The 25,072-nt window shown below is 37.3% G+C and overlaps 1 protein-coding gene across 1 annotated transcript in view; it reads left to right on the forward strand.

Moving 5' to 3' along the window:
- Nucleotides 1-25,072, forward strand: part of nherf1b (NHERF family PDZ scaffold protein 1b) — a 47,721-nt gene that overhangs the window by 9,688 nt on the left and 12,961 nt on the right. Inside the window, exon 2 of the mRNA XM_056454364.1 lies at nucleotides 18,083-18,253. Within this exon, the coding sequence (XP_056310339.1) occupies nucleotides 18,083-18,253 (171 nt within the window). The remainder of the gene's footprint in view (nucleotides 1-18,082; nucleotides 18,254-25,072) is intronic.

Here is a 25,072-nt window from a genome sequence, read left to right on the forward strand (position 1 = left end):
AGTTGAGGAAAACCTTCATTAATATAATTTCTGTCCCATATTTTGATGACGATGTATATTAGTATTTGCATTGTCATTTGGTACATTTAAAATATACTATTCCAAATATGTTTACTATGAATGTCGTATGAAATAATACAGTACAGTTAGTGTTAGGGAAAAGGAAATATATTAAAATGTTATGTACAGTAGTAGGTAAAAGTGTTGCTTATATACTTTTTATAGAAATTAATGTGAATATGTGGCGACGTGGTGGCGCAGTGGGTAGCACGATCACCTCACAGCAAGAAGGTCGCTGGTTCGAGCCTCGGCAGGGTTGGTTGGCATTTCTGTGTGGAGTTTGCACGTTCTCTCTGTGTTTGTGTGTGTTTCCTCCTGGTGCTCCGGTTTCCCCCTCAAGTCTAAAGACGTGGTATAGGTGAATTGGGTACGCTAAAGTTGACCGTAGTGTATGTGAATGAGTGTGTATGGATGTTTACCAGTGATGGGTTGCTGTTGGAAGGGCATCCGCTGCGTAAAACATGTGCTGGATAAGTTGGCGGTTCATTCCGTTGTGGTGACCCCAGATTAATAAAGGGACTAAGCTGAAAAGAATATGATTGAATGAATGAATGTGAATATGTGTTATGCTATTTGTTTAAGAGTAAGATAGGCTTAAAATTATAATATATTACTTTTTAGCCAACATTCACTACTGTTCAACATTATTGCTGCGCATCGTTGGATTTGCTCTTCAGTATTTGGACTATCAGTAGTGATTATTAAACCACACTGAACTGAGCTCAACTGAACTGAACTGAAACACTACAAACTGAACTACACTGTTCCTATTTACTATGATCTTTTATGTGAAGCTGCTTTGACACAATCTACATTGTATAAGCGCTATACAAATAAAGGTGAATTGAACTGAATTGAATTGAAATTATTATCATTAAAACTTGATTCATTGTTTTACACTCTTTTTTAATTTTATTTTTTTATTAGTTTGGACTACATTTTACTACATGAATTAAATTATTCAATAATTGAAATTATTCAATTACAGAAATGATTCATTAATTACATTAGCTGTAATTTATTGAAATCATAAAACTTATACCATTTTTACCATTTTACAGTTACAATGCAATTTCATTAAATACATAATGCTTTTATAAAACATCTTGTTTTACAGCTTGTACATTTTTAGCCATGCTGTGAAAACATTTTAAGCTAATATATGATATTATATAATAAAATATTATAATATAATATAATTATATAATTAATTAAAATACAATACTATTATATAATATATATCAAATAAAACAAGAATGAAATTAATATATAATGTTAATGAATAAGATATGAATATTTAATATTGTAATATAATACTATTCATACATTCATTTTCTTTTCGGCTTAGTCCCTTTATTAATCCCCGGTCGGCACATCGGATGGAACTGCCAACTTATCCAGCATATGTTTTATGCAGCGGATGCCCTTCCAGCTGCAACCCATCACTGGGAAACATCCATACACACTCATTCAAACTCATACACTACAGACAATTTAGCTTACCCAATTCACATATATCGCATGTCTTTGGACTTGTGGGGGAAATCCACGGCAACACGGGGAGAACATGCAAACTCCACACAGAAATGCCAACTGACCCAGCAGAGGCTCGAACCAGCGAACTTCTTGCTGTGAGGCGATTGTGCTACCCACTGCGCCAATATTTAATACTATTATATAATATTTATCAAATAAAAACAAGAATAAAATTCATATATAATATTAATGAATAATATATGAATATTTAGTAATATAATATAATAATATATAAATATTATTTATATTACATATATATATATATATATATATATATATATATATATATATATATATATATATATATATATATATATATATATATATATATATATATATAACGTATATATAAATATATGGATTTATGCAATCTCATGCCTGTTTTTGTAATGAATTAATGCTTACTTTTAAGCTAAACATACATCTTTATATGACAACATCATTTAACTTATTTATTCCCATGTTCACATCATGTTTTTTTTATTTATTCCCGGTGGTTCTCCTCAGTTTCATTCAGTCTAGCTCGTCTGCCATCCTTCTGTCTGGTCTCTTTTGTTTTTTTATTTCCCGCAGACTGCGTAGTTGTTATCAGTGTGAAAGTCAAAGATTTCGAGATCGTGTTTCACTATTCCTTTAATAAACAAACAGTGGTCTCTGTGTGGTTTGACCTGAAAAAAGGACGATTGTTAGCATGTAAACACAGACTGTATAGATGGAAGTGGGTGAGGTTTCTCTGAAGCTAGTGTGTGTGTATTTTTTACATTGTATGTCCCCACAAGTATAGCAAAACCTGTCAATTTCGACCTTGCTGGGATATTTTTTGTCCCCATGTAGAAAATGGGTAGGGTTGGAGTAAGGGGATACAATATACAGTCTGTACTGGAGAAACGTCTTTACAGCTATGGGATGTCCCCATAAAGGAAGTTGTACAAGTGTGTGTACCTTGTATTTTTTTTTTTTACATTGTAGGTCCCCACAAGTATAGCAAAACTAGTAAATTTCGACCATGCTGGGAAATGTTTTGGTCTTCATGAAGGTAATGGCTCATAAATCAGACAGAATAAAATCTTTATAAAATACAGATTGTTTTCTGTAAAGATTGGGTTTAGGGGTAGGGTTGGGGTAAAGGGATATGATATACAGTATGTACTGTAGAAGCATGATAGCTATGAGACATCCCCATAAAAATAGTTGTATAAGTGTGTGTGTGCGTGTGCACCTTGTATTTTTTACATTGTAGGTCCCCACAAGTATAGCAAAACCAGTAAATTACGACCTTGCTGGGAGTTTTAGGTCTCCACGAAGAAAATCTACATCATTACAGGTATGGGACATCCCATAAAGATAGCTGTACACGTTTGTGTGTGTGTGTGTGTTTGTGTGTGTGTGTGTGTGTGTGTGTACCTTGCTGGGATATTTTTTGGTCCCCATGAAGAAAATCAACATCATTACAACTATGGACGTCCCCATTAAGATAGCTTTACAAGTGTGTGTGTGTGTACTTTGTATTTTTACATTGTAGGTCCCCACAAGTATAGCAAAATCAGTCAATTTCAACCATACTGGGATATTTATTTATTATTTTTGGTCTCCATGACGAAAATGGCTCGTAAATCACACAGAATTAAGTATTTAAGGTGAAAATGCAGATTGTTTTTCGTGAGGGTTGGATATATGGGTTTAGAGATACAATATACAGTCTGTCTATTAGGAACTTCATTACAGCTGTAGGACGTCCCCATAAAGATAGTTGTACAAGTGTGTGTGTGTGTGTGCGTGTACCTTGTAAACTAGTAAATTTCGACCTTGCTGGGATTTTTTGTGTCTCCATGAGCAAAATTAACATAATTACAGCTATAGGACGTCCCCATTAATATAGCTGTACAAAAGCATGTGTGTACCTTGTATTTTTACATTGTAGGTCCCCACAAGTATAGCAAAACAAGTACATTTTGACCTTACTGGGATATTTTTTGGTCTCCATGAAGACAATCCACATCATTGCAGCTATAGGACGTCCCCATTAAGTTGTACAATTGTGTGTGTGTGTGTGTGAATGTATGCGTGTATGTGTGTGTGCAGTGTCCAGGGTGGAGCTGCGGTCTTTCTATTGTGACCCTGGGCCAAATCCAGCTCACGCTCCCAGGCAGGTCAGTGGTTTTGGCTGGTCAGAGGAAGGCCATGTTGGGGGGTGGGGGGTGGGGTGTGGGGTGTGGATGTTTGTGCCTCTTGGGGTTTGTGGATAGTAGCTACTACACTGTTGCATTCATTTCCTCCTCCATTCCACACAGGGTTCACAAACATTTGACAATAAGCAAAGCTTTTCCCTTAGTATAGCCTGACGGGCAATGACAAAGTCTATCAACCCAAAATAGATTACCATCTCCGCCCTGCTCAGAGACACTCTTACAACCAGAAACACATTAGTATAGACTCCTTTGATTCTAAAATCCACTGCTGAATGTGGATTTTTTTATATTGGTCCCAGAGAGTGCAAAGGAAGAAGAGGAGGGTGGCCATGGACTGAACCCTGAGGTACCCCGAGTGGGTTTCTATGTAATTTAGACTGTGATTTCCTCACTCTTTGTGAATTTGAGTCAGAGCCATGTATGTTCCCTGCTGAAAAATACAGCTTAAACCAGACTAGGCTGGTTGGCTGGTTTTAGCTGGTTGACCAGCCTGGTTTTAGAGGGGTTTTGGCCATTTCCAGGCTGGTTTCCAGCTATTTCCAGTCTGGTCTTAGCTGGTCAGGCTGGAAAATGACCAACTAAAACCAGCCTGACCAGCCTGGTTTAAGCTGGACATAGCTGGTTTTGGCTGGGCTCACAGCCTGGCTAGGCTGGTCAAGCTAGTTTTAGCTGGTCATCTCCCAGCCTGACCAGCTAAGACCAGACTGGAAATAGCTGGAAACCAGCCTGGAAATGGCCAAAACCCCTCTAAAACCAGGCTGGTTGGCCAGCTAAAACCAGCCAACCAGCCTAAGCTGGTTTAAGCTGTTTTTTTCAGTAGGGTTTGTATCATAAAGTCCTGCCATGGGGCATAATTAGGGGCAAATGACTCAAAAACAATAGTTTGAATTTCAGGATGCCATGAAAGGTCAATCTATGAGGTTAGCCTTAAATCAGTTGATTGAATGGAGAGTGATAATTTCCCCCATACACAACAGGGCTCACCTGTGGGATGTGTTTGCCTGTTCAATAACTCTGATGCAATTTCAGGGAGAGTTCAGAAACACACCACCTGCTTCCAGAACGCGTTCAAGTCCATTATTGACTTTTGTGCACACCATGTTTGTTCTTGCTGTACGTCATCTGTGGTCATGTACATCTACAGCTGGGCATGCTTGACAGTGAGGTTGATCATTTGCAGGCCACTTAGTCTAATATGTCTGAACTTTGGACTCTCGACTTGGGTGAAACGAAGCTGTGAATGGGAATTGTTGAGAAAAACATTTGCGATTCCGCAACCGGAAGTTCTCTAGGGATTATTTGTATATTGGAGATGTATGTAAATATTTATCTGCAAGAGTTTACTTCTGTGGATATTTTAGTAAACTGTTAAGTCTTGATAGTGTCTAATCCTGCTCCTGGAGAGCCACTGTACTGCTGAGTTTATTTCCAACCAGATCTAACGAACTTGCCTGGGAGTTTCTACTGAGTCTGAATGCACTGATTGCAGCAGCTGTGTTGGTTAGAGTTAGACCAGGGATGGGCGAACTCTGTCCCGGAGGGATGCTGTCCCTGTAGAGGTTTACTCCAACACTGATCAAACACACCTGAACATGCCAATCAATGTTTTGATTAGTGTTGGAGCTAAACTCAGGACCGAGTTCGTCAATCCCCGAGCTAGACTCTACAGAACAGTGGCCCTGCAGAAACAGATCTGGACACAAAACTCACAAAAATAGTCATCTCAGCCTTTGTACCACTTGTCTGTGTGAGTGCCATAATGCTGATCAAACTCAAAATCTGTGTGTAGCTTTCTAGTAATCCTGAAGCCCTTGAATAGTTGGCTCCAGATATGTTTGATAGAAGGGGGTCACACACCGGATGTGCCGTTCGGCGAGGTGCCGCACCACGCAGCGACATGCATTTAGAATTCTAAACATAGATTTCTATCGGGGTACGCACACCGGCGCTGCAAGTCGGCAGCTGTCCGCGGCACCCAGGTATGACTCAGGACACTGTTCATATTTCTGCCATGCCAAGGAGCGCCATCTTTGATTTGATGAGGGTTTGATGTTTGTTGAGGGAGTATACACTAACCTGTTTATTATTCAGACACAAGATGGCGCTAAAGAGTTAAAAACACAAAGCTGACATGAAAACAGCTGATGGAGTATACACTTATCTGCGCATTATTCAGACACAAGATGGCGCCAAACAGTCAAAAACACAAAGCTGACAGAAACTAAAACAGCTGATGGAGTATACACTAACCTGCGCATTATTCAGACACTAGATGGCGCTAAAGAGTTAAAGACAACAAAGCTGACAGAAACTAAAACAGCTGATGGAGTATACACTAACCTGAGCATTATTCAGACACAAGATGGCGCCAAACAGTGAAAAACTACAGACAAGCAGAAACAAATGTATGTGGATGTAAGTATATGGATGTAAACATATTCACTGGTGGTCAAAATGATTCTCGGTTACCGGATGAGTCTGCGTTATTTAGCAGGTGTTATCCGCCAATAACATACCTTGGAATTTCACAACTGACCAATCAGAATTAAGTATTACCAGACAGCCGAGTAATAAATATAAATAATCATCAATAATATTATTATTATCACAATAAATATCACAGAATATTATGATATAACTGCCCAAACACCCTACTATCTCGGACACATTTCCAGGCCATCACAAGGCTAACATTTATAAGTATATCCTGCATATCGCTGGCCTGAGGGTAAAGATAAAGGAAACACACACCAACACGGATGGGGGAAATATGCAAAGATGTTCAGCTAGGATTCAAACCGTTTAAGCCTATTTTTCATTATAAGTGATGCACTTTCCACTGACGATACGATTGTAGAATTTAATATGAGCGATAATAAACTTATTGAAGTGTAAACAGCTGGCTACACTCCTTTGCTAAATGTTTGCCTAGTCAAAGGGACATACGTGCAGAGCATCAGGTACAGTCATTTGAATATGTAAAGCTGATAATTAGGGCCAGTTTCGAGCTGCATGATTCACTGTGATGTGTTTTGCAAATTTCTATGAGCAAACCCCCAGAGATCACGAAATCTCCAGATTAGAACACAGGAGTCAGTTTAGCTGTTTATTTTATATAATAAAAGCTGAGATTGTTTTATAGCATTAGTTTATTGAAACCTACAATAGGAAACAGACTTCAGATCAGTTATTCTTTTAACATGTGTCAGCTGATACTAGGATTCTGCAGAGTCATGAAATTTATGATGAAAATGACGCCAAGACTTTGGAAATTGCTGTTATGGCTTCACAAAATGCGATTTGACACATCCTTGATAGCAATGTTGATATTTTGAGATATTATAGATTCTCTTGGCATCCATATTAGCAATGTATACTCAGTAAATATCATGCATGTATAAATAATCTCATAATCAGTGATTCATCGGTCTAATGCTGCAAAATCTCATTTTCTGGTTATTCTAGATAATGTGCTTTCACAAACCATGACGCAGAAATGAAATTGAAAGACATGGAGATTCATTTCTCCAGATGGCTCATTATATAAATATAATTTTGTATGATTTTGAACGTCCCTTTTCAGATCACAGCACAGCATGTCGGCGCCCTATAGAAATCTGATATTATGGCAATATATGCAGGTTACATAGATGACGTACAAGTTCATATTTGGATTTCACATATATAAAATAAGCCATATATGCAACATGTATTTCGAAACATTGCAAAAATGTCTGCATATTTATAGTACACTCAATTAGGAACTGAATAGTTTTATCCAATTCTCAGTGAATATAGGTCATATATGGGGTGTAATATATTTAAACAAAACATATTCATTAAACAGATATATATATATATATATATATATATATATATATATATATATATATATATATATATATATATATATATATATATATATATTATTAAATAACATTTTAGTCACCAAACATCTTTTAGAAGTGCATTTAAATCCAAGAAAAATTATGCAAAAATAAGTCAAAATTATTAAAATTTTATATATTTTTTGTTTTTCTTGATTTTTCCTCTTTTTTATTTTAATTAAAAACATTTACGTAACATATACATTTAGGTGTACTCATTTATGGACTGATCTTAAGTGTTTGTTAGATTAGCTATATATACATATATATACACTACCTGACAAAAGTCTAATAACTTGACTTCTAGTTGATCATTTGGATGAAATGTTGATCTACTGGAACCCACATGGACCCAAGATTCTCACAGAAATCAGTCAAGTTTGGTGAAGGAATAATCACGGTTTGGGGTAACATTCAGTATGGGGTGTGCGAGAGATCTGCAGAGTGGATGATCAACATCAACAGCCTGAGGTATCAAGACATTTGTGCTGCCCATTACATTACAAACCACAGGAGAGGGCGAATTCTCCAGCAGGATAGCACTCCTTCTCATACTTCAGCCTCCACATCAAAGCTCCTGAAAGCAAAGAAGGTCAAGGTGCTACAGGATTGGCCAGCCCAGTCACCAGACATGAACATTATTGAGCATGTTTGGAGTAAGATGAAGGAGGAGGCGTTGAAGATGAACACAAAGACTCTTGATGAACTCTGGGAGTCCTGCAAGAAGGCTTTCTTTGCCATTCCAGATGACTTTATTAATCAGTGATTTGAGTCATGTCAGAGATGTATGGATGCAGAAATAGATTTTCTATTATGATCATGACAAGTCCTCTTTTTGTGTCGGTTTTGGCTTTTATTATGACAGGACGGTAGACGTTGTATCAGGTTCTATGTGGGGCAGCTCAGGTCAGGACATTGAACATTGTGATGCAGTACATGCAATTTTCTCCATTTGAACAGAGATTTACTACTGCGTTTTGGATCTTGTCTTTCGATTTTGGCTGACCCAAGCTGAATCTGTTTTCAAACATTCAATCGTGGCTTTTGGCACATTTCATTGTAAAATAACCGGTCCCAGACAGTGCATATGAAGAGGAGAAGGAGCATGTATTGAACCCTGAGGTACACCGAGTGGGTTTCTTATGTAATTCAGGCTGTAATTTCCTCGCTCTTTGTGCATTTGCGTCAGAACCGTGTGTGTTTGCATCACAAATACTGCCATGAGCTCATGTAGAAGGGGTTTTGTTCAATAGTTTTAGGACAATTTTGATTAAAAGGTGATGATCCACTGTTACTTTAACATATAATGTCATTAAGAGTGCATTTTCAACCCACTTAAGTAGGACTTAAGTTCATCTTTAGTAGTTTTTTACTCTTTCTATTGTGTAAATAGTAACTTTATGCCAAATTCTAACTTTTATGCCATATTGAGTCCTAGTATATTTTATTAATAGGTAAGAAGTACTCTACAAGTGCACATTCACTCACTTAAACGCAGCAGTGTAAGTGCTAGAATACAAAGTGTTGAGGAAGATGAAATAATTAAGTAAATAACTGGTTCAGAGAGTGCTTATGAAGAAGAGGAGGGGGCCATGTATTGAACCCTGAGGTACACCGAGTGGGTTTCAGCTGCAGTTTAGACTGTAATTTCCTCGCTCTTTGTGCATTTGCGTCAGAACCGTGTGTGTTTGCATCACAAATACTGCCATGAGCTCATGAAGAAGGGGTTTTGTTCAATAGTTTTAGGCGAACTTTGATTAAAATGTGATTGATCCACTGTTACTTTAACATGTAATGTCATTAAGAGTGCATTTTTGACCCACTTAAGTAGGACTTAAATACATCTTTAGTAGTTTTTTACTCTTTCTATTGTGTAAATAGTAACTTTATGCCAAATTTTACCTTTTATGCCATATTGAGTCCTAGTATATTTTATTAATAGGTTAGAAGTACTCTACAAGTGCACATTCACTCACTTAAATGCATGTTTGACCCACTTAAGAAGGACTTAAATACATCTTTAGTAGTTTTTTTTACTCTTTCTATTGTGTAAATAGTAACTAATAGTAAGAAGTACTCTACAAGTGCACATTCACTCACTTAAACGCAGCAGTGCAAGTGCTAGAAAGTGTTGAGGAAGATGAAATAATTAAGTAAGTTACTGGTTCAGAGAGTGCTTATGAAGAAGAGGAGGGGGCCATGTATTGAACCCTGAGGTACACCGAGTGGGTTTCTTATGGAATTTACGCTGTAATTTCCTCGCTGTTTGTGCATTTGAGACAGAACCATGTGTGTTTGCATCACAAATACTGCCATGAGCTCATATAGAAGGGGTTTTGTTCAATAGTTTTAGGACAACTTTGATAAAAGGTGATTGATCCACTGTTACTTTAACATGTAATGTCATTAAGAGTGCATTTTTGACCCACTTAAGTTCATCTTTATTAGTTTTTTACTCTTTCTATTGTGTAAATAGTAACTTGTGTGCCAAATTTAAACTTTTATGCCATGTTGAGTCAAAATAGTATATTTTTGTTAATAGGTTAGAAGTACAAAGTGTTCAGAAAGAAGAAATAATTACTTTAAGTAAATAATTGGTCCCAGAGAGTGCATGTAAAGAAGAGGAGGGGGCCATGGATTGGTACCCCAAGTGGGTTTCTGATGCAGTTTAGACTGTAATTTCTTCACTCTTTGTGCATTTGAGTTTAAACCATATGTTTGCATCACAAATACTCAAGTAAAGCAACACTAAAATATGTACTAGCGCAGTCAACTGTTTCAGAGTTCAGCTGATTTAAATGTTTTGTTGTTGTGCTGGCAGTGACTGTGATTGTGTCGGGTTGGCAGGGCTGATCTCAGGTCAAGGCCAGGGTTGTGTACACAGGATGTGCTGCAGGAGCCAAACCTTAGTTCCTCCCATTTTCATTTCAATGGTCCCCGCTCTCGAGATGGACAGGCTTTTGTGATTGCAGCAGATTCCACGGATTCCTTGCCCTTTCTGAGATTCCTCCGCAGCAGACGCACAACACATCCTCTGTTGCACTGCCAGTGCTGGGCCATTGTGCATCAGGGTAGAGCTCCATCATGTACCGTTGGAGGCAGAACAAAAATGGCAAAAGATTAATCGAAGATTAGTGGAAATGGCACACAGTGGCATTATCATATAACTGATTTAAAGTTGGCATGAAATGGAAGTTAAGATCTTTTCAATATTGGGGTGTACATTCAAGTGGAACGGTGCTGAAAAAAAAGTAGGGCGGTTTATGAGTTCAACTAGTGCAGCCAAAACAATAATCGTGATTAATTGCAACAAACTTTTATTTTGGATGTAATTCATCAAGATTAATAATTTAATAGTGCTAATTTCAACCTTTGGGAAACATTTGGATAGTTGGAAGATGAAAGATGTTGCAAAAAAAATGGAGGAAGATCGACAATCGGATGAAAATAAGACATAAACGAGACACGCAGTGATAGCTTCTCCCCAGAATACTTCGCCCTAAATAACTGATAACTACACCCTAAATGACTGATAGCATCGCCCTAAAGGACTGATAACTCCACCCTAAATTACTGATATCTCCGCCCTAAAGGACTGATAACTCCACCCTAAATGACTGATAGCTCCGCCCTAAAGGACTAATAACTCCACCCTAAATTACTGATATCTCCGCCCTAAAGGACTGATAACTCCACCCTAAATGACTGATAGGTCCGCCCTAAATGACTGATAGCTCCACCCTAAAGGACTGATAACTCCACCCTAAATGACTGATAGGTCCGCCCTAAATGACTGATAGCTTTGCCCCAAATAACTGATAGCTCTGCCCTAAAGGACTGATAACTCTGTCCTAAATTACTGATAGCTCCACCCTAAATGACTGATAGCCCCGCCCTAAATGACTGATAATCCCGCCCTAAATGACTAATAACCTCACCCTAAATGACTGATAGCCCCACCCTAAATGACTGATAGCATCACCCTAAATGACTGATAGCCCCACCCTAAATGACTGATAGCATCACCCTAAATGACTGATAGCCCCACCCTAAATGACTGATAGCCCCACCCTAAATGACTGATAGCATCACCCTAAATGACTGATAGCCCCGCCTTAAATGACTGATAACTCCACCCTAAATGACTGATAACTCCGCCCTTAATGACTGATTGCCATGCCCTAAATGACTGATAGATCCGCCCTAAATGTCTGATAACTCCGCCCTAAATGACTGATAGCCTGCCCTAAAGGACTGATAACACCGCCCTAAATGCCTGATAACTCCGCCCTAAATTGCTGATAGCCCCGCCCTAAATGTTTGCTAGCTTCTCCCTAAAAGACAGATTACTCCGCCCTAAATGACTGATTGCCCTGCCCTAAATGACTGATAACTCCAACCCAAATTACTAATATCCCCACCATAAATATCTGATAACTCCTCCCTTAATGACTGAATGCCATGCCCTAAATGACTGATAGCTCCGCCCTAAATGACTGATAGCCCCACCTTAAATGACTGATTGCCCTGCCCTAAATGACTGATAGCCCCCGCTCTAAAGGACTGATAACATCGCCCTAAATGGCTGATAGCTCCACCCTAAAGGACTGATAACTCTGCCCTAAATAGCTTAAAGCCCTGCCCTAAATGACTGATAGCTTCTCCCTAAAAGATAAATTACTCCGCCCTAAATGACTGATAGCTCCGCCCTAAATGACTGATAGCCCCACCTTAAATGACTGATTGCCCTGCCCTAAATGACTGATAGCCCCCGCTCTAAAGGACTGATAACATCGCCCTAAATGGCTGATAGCTCCACCCTAAAGGACTGATAACTCTGCCCTAAATAGCTTAAAGCCCTGCCCTAAATGACTGATAGCTTCTCCCTAAAAGATAAATTACTCCGCCCTAAATGACTGATAGCCCCGCCCTAAATGACTGATAACCATAAATTACTGGTAGCATTGTCCTAAATCACTGATAGCTCCGCCCTAATTTAATGAAAAAACCCACGCCAACATGGGGAGAACATGCAAACTCCACACAGAAATGCCAACTGACCCAGCCGGGACTCAAATAAGTGACCTTGTTGTGGTGAGGCGACAGTGCTAACCACTGAGCCACTGATTATAAGAAAACTAAGGATTGCAGTGTACCATTTTCCCACAATTGTTTGGTGTTATTAACATTACTCCACCGCATTGCACTGATGTTTTCATTCATTTGATCCGTATTTGCGCAGTCTGCTGTGGAATGTCTGATTTATTTCTTCAAGTGTCCGTCGTGATTAGCCTCTATTTATAGTGTGCAGAATTGAAACGGAGCCATTCGTCAGGCTGATTTTTGTGATGTTGTCCACCCGTCCCATGTCCACCGTGTTTTAGGTGGGTGGTGTTTGCATTGTTTCTGACAGTGGAAAGCAGGTGTGGTCCTCAGGAAGTCCTGCTTTTCCTTCCCATAGAAATGCTGGCGTATAGTGTGTGTGTGTGTGTGTGTGAGAGAGAGAGAGAGAGAGAGAGAGAGAGAGAGAGAGAGAGAGAGAGAGAGAGAGAGAGAAAGAATTGCTGGGAGGATCAGGAGACTCTTAGCTGTGGCTTTATGGACTTTACTTCTAATTGTTTATGATGTTTCACTGTTATTATTATAGTATGTTGGCTTGGGAAATCCACACTGGAAAAAAGCTTTTCCTACTTGCAGTTTCTGTCTTGTTTCTAGTCCAAATATCTAAAAAATCTTCAATCAAGAAGCATTTTCCAGACAAGTAAAACATTCTTGTTTCAGAAATAATAAGTCAAAATTAAGTGAGTTTTTCCTTAAAAAAGCAAACAAATCTGCCAACATGGTAAGGAAAATAATGCCTGCTACATTTGGCAGATTATTTTACTTGTTTTAATAAAAAACTCACTTAATTTTGACTTATTATTTCTGAAAAAACAACAATTTTGGACTAGAAACTAGACAAAAAATTAAGAAAAGCGTTTAAAGATTTCAGCTGCTGTCTGGTCTTTCCATGTCTTTTTGCACCTTCCTTTCTTCATGTGTTCAATACTTTTCCCTTTGTCATTTCATTTTAATACACATAACTTCATTTCTACACTCATCAGTTTTACTGTCTTTGTATGTGTGGATTACTTTAGGCGTTACTGACATCTAGTAAATAATTCAAGTCAACAGCACCTTTAGAATTGTGTTTTCTGATGAAAAATGCTGACGTGTTCAATACTTATTTTACGCACTTACATTATTCTGTCTTGTTTCTAGTCCAAATATCGAAACATTCTTAAATCAAGAAGCATTTTCTAGACAAGCAAAAAATATTGTCTCAATTTCAGAAATAATGAGTCAAATTTAAGTGAGTTTTTCCTTAAAAAACCTAAATAATCTGCCAGTGGGGTACAGAAAATAATCTTGTTTTTGCTTTGAAATAAGTTTATTTTGCTTGCCACATTGGCAGATTATTTTGCTTGTTTTATGGAAAAACTCACTTAATTTTAACTCATTATTTCAGAAAACAAGACCATTTTTTGCTTGTCTAGAAAATGCTACTTGATTTAAGAGTTTTGGACTAGAAACAAGACAAAAATCGAAGTAAGAAAAACCTTTTCAGCTGCTGTCTGGTCTTTCCATGTCTTTTTGCACCTTCCTTTCTTCATGTGTTCAATACATTTTCCCTTTGTCATTTCATTTTAATACACATAACTTCATTTCTACACTAATCAGTTTTGCTGTCTTTGTATGTGTGGATTACTTTAGGCGTTACTGACATCTAGTAAATAATTCAAGTCAACAGCACCTTTAGAATTGTGTTTTCTGAGAAAAATGTGTTCAATACTTATTTTACTCACTGTATATAGACTGTTTTCACACACTGCAAAAATGCTTTTCCTAATTAGATTTTTCATCTTGCTTCTTGTCCAAATATCTAAAAATTATTAAATCAAGAAGCATTTTCTAGACAAGTAAAAGATATTGTCTCATTTTTCAGAAATAATAAGTCAAAATTAAGTGAGTTTTTCCTTAAAACAAGCAAAATAATCTGCCATAAATAATCACTTGTTTTCACTTTGAAATAAGTTTATTTCGCTTGCTACATTGGCAGATTATTTAGCTTGTTTTAAGGAAAAACTCACTTAAGTTTGACTCATTTTTTCTTAAAAACAAGAATTCTTTGTGATTTAAGGTAATGTTTAGATATTTGGACTTGAAACAAGACAAAAAAATCTAAGAAAAGCAGTCAGCTGCCGTCTGGTCTTTCTATGTCTTTTTGCACCTTCCTTTCTTCATGTGTTCAATACTTTTCCCTTTGTCTTTTCATTTTAATACACATAACTTCATTTCTACACTCATCAGTTTTACTGTCTTTGTATGTGTGGATTACTTTAGGCGTTACTGACATCTAGTTAATAATTCAAGTCAACAGCACTTTTAGAATTGTGATTTCTGATGAAAAATGCTGACGTGTTCAACACTTATTTTACCCACTTACATTATTCTGCCTTGTTTCTAGTCCAAAAATCGAAACATTCTTAAATCAAGAAGCATTTTCTACACAAGCGAATAAAAAATGACTTGTTTGCTGGAACCAAATATTAAAAAGTAGATCACCTATTTCCAAAAACCAATTGAGCTTGAACAGAAACTGGTAGTTTGTCTTAAGTACGGAGACACACACATATATACACACAAACACAGCTTTCTCTTGTACAGTGGCCCTAATTTGTCAAAACACCTCTCGAAACACCTTTTTCGAATGCGAAAAACTGAAAAAAAATCAAACCAGATATATATATTTTAATGACAGACGTTTCAGAGACAGCGTGTCAATACGACCGACACAACATCAGGTCGAATTTATGGAATTTGTGAAAATTACGGACAAAAATTTGGGATTCAGTATGCAATAAGCTGAAGAAATGGCCAAATGAGTGTGACGCGGCATGAAAGCAGCAGAGCTTTTATTATGCCACATTGCATCATTCCCTCAAATCAGAAATGGAGGGTATGCGACGTCCTTAGCACACGCTCCGTCTCACTAGTTAAAATTGCTCAAGCAGTTACTTGAGAACATTTGGGATAATGTAAGTACATAAGTGAGCAAAACATGCAACACTGTTCTGGTGGTTTTTGAGTATTATAATGAAAAACACTGTACATATTGTGCCTTTAAGTCGAGCAGTCTAATTTGTAAATGCTGGCATTATATGAACAATCGCTTCTGTCCTGAGTAAAGTTACTCTGCCCTCCAGGAAAGTGAAACTGCTTCCCCCATAATGATTAAGGGTGTGTGATGATGACAAAGCCGATGTGTTGAATAGCATTGTTGCTAAATATAATCAGCAGCGCATTAAACACAAATAGTGTCGTTTGAATCAGTGTCAAGAAAGCTATAAAAAGCCCCCAGCAGCCTTGCTGAAGGCAGCGGAAGGGTGTTATTTTCCTGGATGTGTGTGTTTGAGAACAGTGAGGGGCGGCTCAGCTGTGAGTCCATTCAAGGATGCGAGTTAGATTTATGCGCAAAACTGGAATATCGCGTAAAACATTTGCGAATAAAGCAGCGTTTCCATACAATGAGTAACAAAAGAGAACAAAATCACCACTTTCTGATAAACTTGCTCAAATGTGAGCCGGAGAAGTGTAGTTCATTGTGTTGGGATTTGCCACTGTGGTGTTTTTTCTTCTCTAATAAATGAACTGCGCCTCAGAAGACGAAATGTAATGAACGCGGTACATGCGGTGGCTTTTGGAGGCGTGAGACGCTCTTGGGGAGCGCAGACAGATGCTCAAGACATTTCTAGAAGGAATAATAATAGAATAATAATAATACTGAAGCTCTGTGATGACGGACTGACGACTGACGCCTTTTAGAAATGAGCAAAACAACATCTCCCTGAAACACACATCTTATCATCTGTTAACGCAAAATCCCATCACTTTACTGATGTGCATGCTGGAGTTTATTCACTAGATGTGTTTCCATCATAGCATCATAGCGCATTTCGGCAAGGAGAGAACAAGGAGAATTAGTGCACTTCTTAGGGGTTAAGGGTTAGTTTACCCGCAAATTCAAATTCTGTTCATAATTACTCCTCCTCGTGTCATTCCAAATCACCGGAGGCCTTTGTACATCCTCAGAAGACAAATGAAGATATTTTAAATGAAATGCGAGAGCTCTCTGATTCTCCATAGACTGCAATGGTAATTAAAGAACATCCTCAAAACAGACCATCCCATATAGAAATAGGATATATGGAAATATATGCAAATTACATACATGACACATACCTGTCAACATTGGGATGTGAAAATATGGGATATGCCCACCATAATAAGGGATTCCCCAGAACACCCCCCCCCCCCCACTCCCTTCGTTAAAAAAATTCCCAAACGACTAAATATGTTAATTTGGAGCTGTTTAATTGTAAATAAACAGGTAAATGGTCACTAATTTGTTTTATTATTATTATTTATAAAAGAAAAAATAAATAGTATGCATTAGCAGCGAATACATTAGCAAACAGTTCAGCTTATTAATATTAAAAGCTATTATAATGAAATAGAATCAAGTATCAAATCTGAATAGCCGTTTCTTCACTGTATAACTCACACATTCTGATTAAAGAGCAGCGAACGAATCTCTTTTTTATTTAGAGTTTTTTCTTTTCGTTACATTAAATAACAGGTATCACCTTCAAAAATGCACAGATCTAACGTTATAATGAAAGCATTCGATGGCTTTCCTGACTTTTTATGCTCATTTAGGACAAAATTAGTTGTGTTTGAAAAAAAACCCCCACTAAGATCGACATCTTTAGATGTTATTATTATTAATTATGTGTATAAGTCTGTTCAAACACGTGCTCAAAACACAGACTTTCACTCCGCTTCAAATCGCATGTACAGAATCCGTTTGGGAAACAGCGTCTATTTATCACTATGGAGCGCATCAGCTGACAGTCACGCACTGCTACATGACTGTTTTGAGGATTGCATATGAAGGGGAGACGGCACCTGTAATGAAAAGGAAGGGAATCCCGCCGTTTTTATATTCATTTCAAAGTGTTTTCTAGCCTAAACAAAGCGAAAGCACAGAACAGACTCACATTTAAGAGCAAGGGGCGGCCCCTGGTGGTTCGGCGGTATGGGTTGCGTATAGGGAGGCTCGGCTCTTTAATGTTTATTTGCCAACCTTCAGAGAAAGAATGAAAATACGGGAAAAATACAGGAAAATACCTTTACAGGATGATAGCGGGATAGAACTGTAAAATATGGGAGAATCCCGGGAAAAATAGGAGGGTTGACAGGTATGACATGACATACAAGCTCATATTTGGATGTCGCATATATAAAATATCCTGCGCTTCAGCTTCATCTGCTTGTGTTTGCTAATGTTGTGTTGTGTTTGTCCTGCAGGACCTGAAGCCCGAGCTCAGACCGCGGCTCTGCGTCATTAAGAAAGGCTCCAATGGCTTCGGTTTTAACCTGCACAGTGAGAAATCCAGACCAGGACAGTTCATCAGAGCCGTAGATGAAGACTCGCCGGCAGAGAGATCCGGACTCAGGCCCAGAGACCGCATCATACAGGTACAAAACATAACTATTTTACCTTTGGTCAGTTTAGTGGCTAATTAAGAGTTCAGTCGCACGAAAATATACGATTTTTAAAAGGTGGCGTGGCACCAAACCCCACTCCTAAACAGCAGTGTGTGAATATATCCAGCCTCTAATTGTAAAAATTAATTCATTGTATTTTTAATAATCACACTTGATAGAAACAGTCTGCAGAAACACTTTGACTGACATTCTCCCGTTGTAGGTGTCATCAGAGGGGGAAAGCCCCGCCCATTAGTGACCATCTCTTCCTCATTAGCATAGGATGTTAGTCTTGTTTTTGAATCTGCCACTATGCTGACACACAGGCATTTATAGCTCCGCCCTCTTCTGTAAAAAACACAATCTCAATCTCATACGTTATTAGAACATTACGCTGACATTATATTAATGTTGTCAGAACGTTTTTAAATACGTTATTAGAACATTACGCTATTAACGCTGACATTATATTAATGTTGTCAGAACGTTATTAAATACGTTATTAGAACATTACGCTGACATTTTATTAATGTTGTCAGAACGTTTTTAAATACGTTATTAGAACATTACGCTGACATTATATTAATGTTGTCAGAACGTTATTAAATACGTTATTAGAACAATACGCTGACATTATATTAATGTTGTCAGAACATTATTAAATAAGTTATTAGAACATTACGCTGACATTATATTAATGTTGTCAGAACGTTATTAAATACGTTATTAGAACATTACGCTAACATTATATTAATGTTCTCAGTACGTTATTTAATACGTTATTAGAACATTACATTGACATTATATTAATGTTCCCAGAGTGTTATTAAATACGTTATTAGAACATTACACTGACATTATATTAATGTTCCCAGAGTTTTTAAAATATGTTATTAAAACATTACATTGACATTATATTAATGTTCCCAGTGTTATTGAATACGTTATTACAACATTACATTGACATTATATTAATGTTTCCAGTGTTATTGAATACGTTATTACAAAATTACATTGACATTATATTAATGTTCTCAGAACGTTATTTAATACGTTATTAGAACATTACATTGACATTATATTAATGTTCTCAGAATGTTATTTAATACGTTATTAGAACATTTCATTGACGTTATTTTAATGTTCTGAGAGTGTTCCCTGTTATCTTGGTCTTCATCCGGAGTGAGACCCACTGAAGGAGTGAAGGAAGCAGAGGGAGGAGAGAGAGACGGAGGGTTTTTGTTGTCCCTCAGGGGCCTCCAGGGCTCCTGCTGTGAGCCAGGCTCTTTGTGCGGGACAGACTGCTATTGTCCTGCTGAGAGAACATTGTCCGGTTCCTCTGGGACGGAGGTCCAGTCTCAGACACACCTTCTTCCTCATATAGATCTGACGCAAAGTCCCTCAACATGACAGCACATTTTTACTATGACATCAAATATGTTAAAGTTGAAGTCAGAACGATTAGCCCTCCTGTAAATGTTTTTCATATATTTCTGTTTAACGGAGAGAAGAGTTAATCAACACAGTTCTAAACATATTAGTTTTGATAACTGATTTCTAATAACTGATTTCTTTTATTTTTGCCATGATGACAGCACATAATATTTGACTAGATATTATTCAGGATACTAGTATTCAGCTTAAAGTGTCATTTAAAGGCTTAACTAGGTTAATTAGGGTAAAATTAGGGTAATTAGGCAAATCATTGTATAACAATGGCTTATTCTGGAGACAATCCAAAACTAATATTGCTTAAAGGGGCTAATAATATTGACTTTAAATAGGTTTAAAAACATTGAAAACTGCTTTTATTCTAGCCGAAATAAAATAAGTAAGACTTTCTATAAAAGAAAAAATATTATCAGACATACTGTGAAAAACTCCTGAATCTGTTAAACATCATTTGGGAAATATTTCAAAAAGAAAATCTTTCTAAAAGCACCATCTTGTGGTGCTGGTTAGTGTATCAGCTATTTTAGCTGTCAGTTTTGTGTTTTTGACTCTTTAGCGCCATCTTGTGTCTGAATAATGCACAGGTTAGTGTATACTCCATCAGCTGTTTTTGTTTCTGCCAGCTTTGTGTTTTTGACTGTTTGGCGCCATCTTGTGTCTGAATAATTTGCAGGTTAGTGTATAATCCATCAGCTGTTTTAGTTTCTGTCACCTTTGTGTTTTCAACTCTTTAGCGCCATCTTGTGTCTGAAAAATGCGCAGGTTAGTGTATACTCCATCAGCTGTTTTAGCTTCTGTCAGCTTTGATTTAAACTGTTTAGCGCCATCTTGTGTCTGAATAATACCGCAGGTTAGTGTATACTCCATCAGCTGTTTTTGTTTCTGTCAGCTTTGTGTTTTTGACTGTTTGGCACCATCTTGTGTCTGAAAAATGCGCAGGTTAGTGTATACTCCATCAGCTGTTTTAGCTTCTGTCAGCTTTGATTTAAACTGTTTAGCGCCATCTTGTGTCTGAATAATGCCGCAGGTTAGTGTATACTCCATCAGCTGTTTTTGTTTCTGTCAGCTTTGTGTTTTTGACTGTTTGGCGCCATCTTGTGTCTGAATAATGCACAGGTTAGTGTATACTCCATCAGCTGTTTTAGTTTCTGTCAGCTTTGTGTTTTTGACTGTTTGGCGCCATCTTGTGTCTGAATAATGCACAGGTTAGTGTATACTCCATCAGCTGTTTTAGCTTCTGTCAGCTTTGATTTTAACTCTTTAGCGCCATCTTGTGTCTGAAAAATGCGCAGGTTAGTGTATACTCCATCAGCTGTTTTAGCTTCTGTCAGCTTTGATTTAAACTGTTTAGCGCCATCTTGTGTCTGAATAATACCGCAGGTTAGTGTATACTCCATCAGCTGTTTTTGTTTCTGTCAGCTTTGTGTTTTTGACTGTTTGGCACCATCTAGTGTCTGAATAATGCGCAGGTTAGTGTATACTCCATCAGCTGTTTTAGTTTCTGGCAGCTTTGTGTTTTTGACTGTTTGGCGCCATCTTGTGTCTGAAAAATGCGCAGGTTAGTGTATACTCCATCAGCTGTTTTAGCTTCTGTCAGCTTTGATTTAAACTGTTTAGCGCCATCTTGTGTCTGAATAATGCCGCAGGTTAGTGTATACTCCATCAGCTGTTTTTGTTTCTGTCAGCTTTGTGTTTTTGACTGTTTGGCGCCATCTTGTGTCTGAATAATGCACAGGTTAGTGTATACTCCATCAGCTGTTTTAGTTTCTGTCAGCTTTGTGTTTTTGACTGTTTGGCGCCATCTTGTGTCTGAAAAATGCGCAGGTTAGTGTATACTCCATCAGCTGTTTTAGCTTCTGTCAGCTTTGATTTAAACTGTTTAGCGCCATCTTGTGTCTGAATAATGCCGCAGGTTAGTGTATACTCCATCAGCTGTTTTTGTTTCTGTCAGCTTTGTGTTTTTGACTGTTTGGCGCCATCTTGTGTCTGAATAATGCACAGGTTAGTGTATACTCCATCAGCTGTTTTAGTTTCTGTCAGCTTTGTGTTTTTGACTGTTTGGCGCCATCTTGTGTCTGAATAATGCACAGGTTAGTGTATACTCCATCAGCTGTTTTAGCTTCTGTCAGCTTTGATTTTAACTCTTTAGTGCTATCTTGTGTCTGAATAATGCTCAGGTTAGTGTATACTCCATCAGCTGTTTTAGATTCTGTCAGCTTTGTGTTTTTAACTCTTTAGTGCCATCTTGTGTCTGCATAATGCGCAGGTTAGTGTATACTCCATCAGCTGTTTTCATTTCTGTCAGCTTTGTGTTTTTGACTCTAGCGCCATCTTGTGTCTGAATAATGCGCAGGTTAGTGTATACTCCATCAGCTGTTTTAGTTTCTGTTAGCTTTGAGTAGAGTTAATAAACTAGGTTAATCAAAGAGTTAATAAACTATTATGGTTCAGAACAATGTTTCGTGTCTAATTTTTATTTTGCAATTAGCTGTGTATTAAGTGAGAGAAAGTGATTGCTTTCACAGAATAAACCCTTCAGTCTTAAACAACAGCGCTGCCTTTTAGATTGGGCTGCCGATAAACCTCTCAGGCTTTATTCTGTGATAACAACCTGCTATATGTAGTTTATCCCTAACGTTTTGAATATTATTATATAACACATATTTCGAGAAAGTCACAATTTTCTTGCTTAAACTGATTTCTTCTGGTTTCCTCCTGTTTTTTGGCAGACGTGTGCTGCGTGAATGTTTTGTGAACTGAAGACAGGATATCCTTCCCTCGGACAGCAGGAAGGGACACTGATAATATTGAAAAATGAATCCTTGCTTTGATAAACACTCTCTTTGGGGGAACAATGAAGATGTGAATAATGTGGCAAAAATAGATTTCAGGACGACGCCAAAAACTAGCCATTTTCCTTCATTTGAGTGTGAAACACTGGCTAATCATTTATTTAAAATAATTACATTTCTATTGCAGACTCTAGTCAGAATTACGTAACTTAACTTACATAACTACAACCATTTTTCATTCATTTTACTGGAATGATATATAACTAATGTATTATTTACATTTATTCACATGGCTTAATCTTAAAAGAAACCTACGCGTTTCGGCAGAAATCTGCCTTCATCAGGGTAAACAGTGATCAGGTGTGTCTAGAGTCTCTTTTAAGTACTAAGGTCACATGACTCATTCAAACATCTTTACAACACTCAAATAATTTAACCGACATAGTCAACTATCATCATTAATTCAGCATAGATAGAGGGCGACTTTAAACCATGCACAGACATACAAAAAAATGCTTAAACATGGCATGCACATACATACTTCCGAACACATCTACATGTGCACAAACACATATATACACACATACACGTATAAAAACATGTACACATAGGAAAATACAAACACATTCTACAATGTATGATGATAATCAGTGGATCATCTATGGATAAACTGTTTTACAAAAATGAAGGAAAGTCTATTTACCATTTACACCTGGGAATCTAGTTGCTTTTAACGTATAGATCCCAAAAGTCTCTCTCTGCTTTAATCTTTTTATCCTGTCTCCTCCTCTTGTCGAATTATAAATATGTTCAATCCCAACTATTTTTAATGAACTGGGATTGCCGTGACCTTGATTTTTATAATGTAGGGCCATAGGATATTGTGGGTTACAGGTACGTATCGCATTTTTATGCTCCGCTAATCTCAATTTTAATTTTCTCTTAGTCATTCCTATATAAAAACATCCGCACGGACATTCCGGTCGATTAAACAACAAATGTAGTATTGCAATTAATAAATGAATTAATCTTAAATTCTCAGCCTGATGATGGATCTCTAAATATATTCGTTTTGAGTATGTTATCACAATGATTGCAATTACCACATCTGTAGTTTCCTGTTGTTTGACTTAACCAAGTATTAGTCTTCCTGATGGAGAGATGGCTTCTCACTAGTTTATCTTGTATAGTAGGAGCTTTTCAATGATAGTTGACTATGTCGGTTAAATTATTTGAGTATTGTAGAGATGTTTGAATGAGTCATGTGACCATAGTACTCAAAAGAGACTCTAAACGCACCTGATCACTGTTTACCCTGATGAAGGCAGATTTCTGCCGAAATGCGTAGGTTTCCTTTAAGATTAAGCCATGTGAATAAAGGCTTTTTAAATTTTCTACATATTCCGAGTGCCTTGGACTAATTTCTGTTGTTGTTTTGATGAATCCCTCACCCAAAGAGCACCGATCAAATATTTGAGTTACCCCTGAGCACTTTTTGTTTGTTTTTCTGTATTATTTACATTGTATTAATGTGAAATAATGCTTAAGTGAGATATCGCAGGAACAAAGTTGACAAATAATTAATCTACTATTGGTGTATCATCAACATGGTGTATCATCAACATTAAAAGGAATGTATTTTTCCTCAAAGTTATGTTTTTGTTGAAATGACTGGCCAAATTTTGTCAAAATGGTTGCTTTAGTTAAAATGTTTAAATGTTTAACCCAATAAAAGTGTCCACAAATGAGCAAAAGTCACATTTTCTGTGCTTGAAATAAACTTGAATCTACATGAACTGATGTTTAATATAATCTATATTATAATGAGCAGATTTCCGAGATGCAAGCTGTGGACACTGTCCAGTTCAGTTGTCAAAACAGTATTGAAATCTCATATATGATCATCTATAAGTTCAAAAGTTGAGGAGGAAATATTTTGTATATGTTTTGTTTTGTATTTAGATGAAGATAAAGGACAGAATATGTTAGCAGTTGACACGCTAACAAAGTCATAGTAAGATATATTTAAAATAAACAAGATAAATCTAGCATATATTGTTGTGTTACTTTTGACCCACCCGTGTGTTACTTTTGGCCCTCCAGACAGGGTCAAAAAGTAGTAATGTGCAAGTTATGTTCAAACTAAAACTATTTTGAAGTTGTTCTACATTTGTATATAATACCACCTGATATTGATAGACCACAGTTATGCATTAGTAACCACAGCTAAATCTTGTTCTGTGTAAAACATTATCTTTTAAAAGGTGTGTTTTTTTTAATGAAAAATGGTACATTCGTCCATGTCTCCCCTATATATATGGGCATCATGGTGCCACAGTGGGTAGCACAGTCACCTCGCAGCAAGAAGGTCTCTGGTTCGAGCCTCGGCTGAATTGCGTAAGCTAAATTGTCAGTAGTGCATGTGTGTGAATAAGTGTGTATGGGTGTTTCCCAGTGATGGGTTGCAGCTGGAAGGGCATCCGCTGTGTAAAACATATGCTGGATAAGTTGACAGTTCATTCCGCTGTGGTGACCCCAGATTAACCGCATGTCTTTGGACTGTGAG

This window comes from Danio aesculapii, chromosome 3, assembly GCF_903798145.1.
Source record: "Danio aesculapii chromosome 3, fDanAes4.1, whole genome shotgun sequence".
Lineage (NCBI taxonomy): Eukaryota > Metazoa > Chordata > Actinopteri > Cypriniformes > Danionidae > Danio > Danio aesculapii.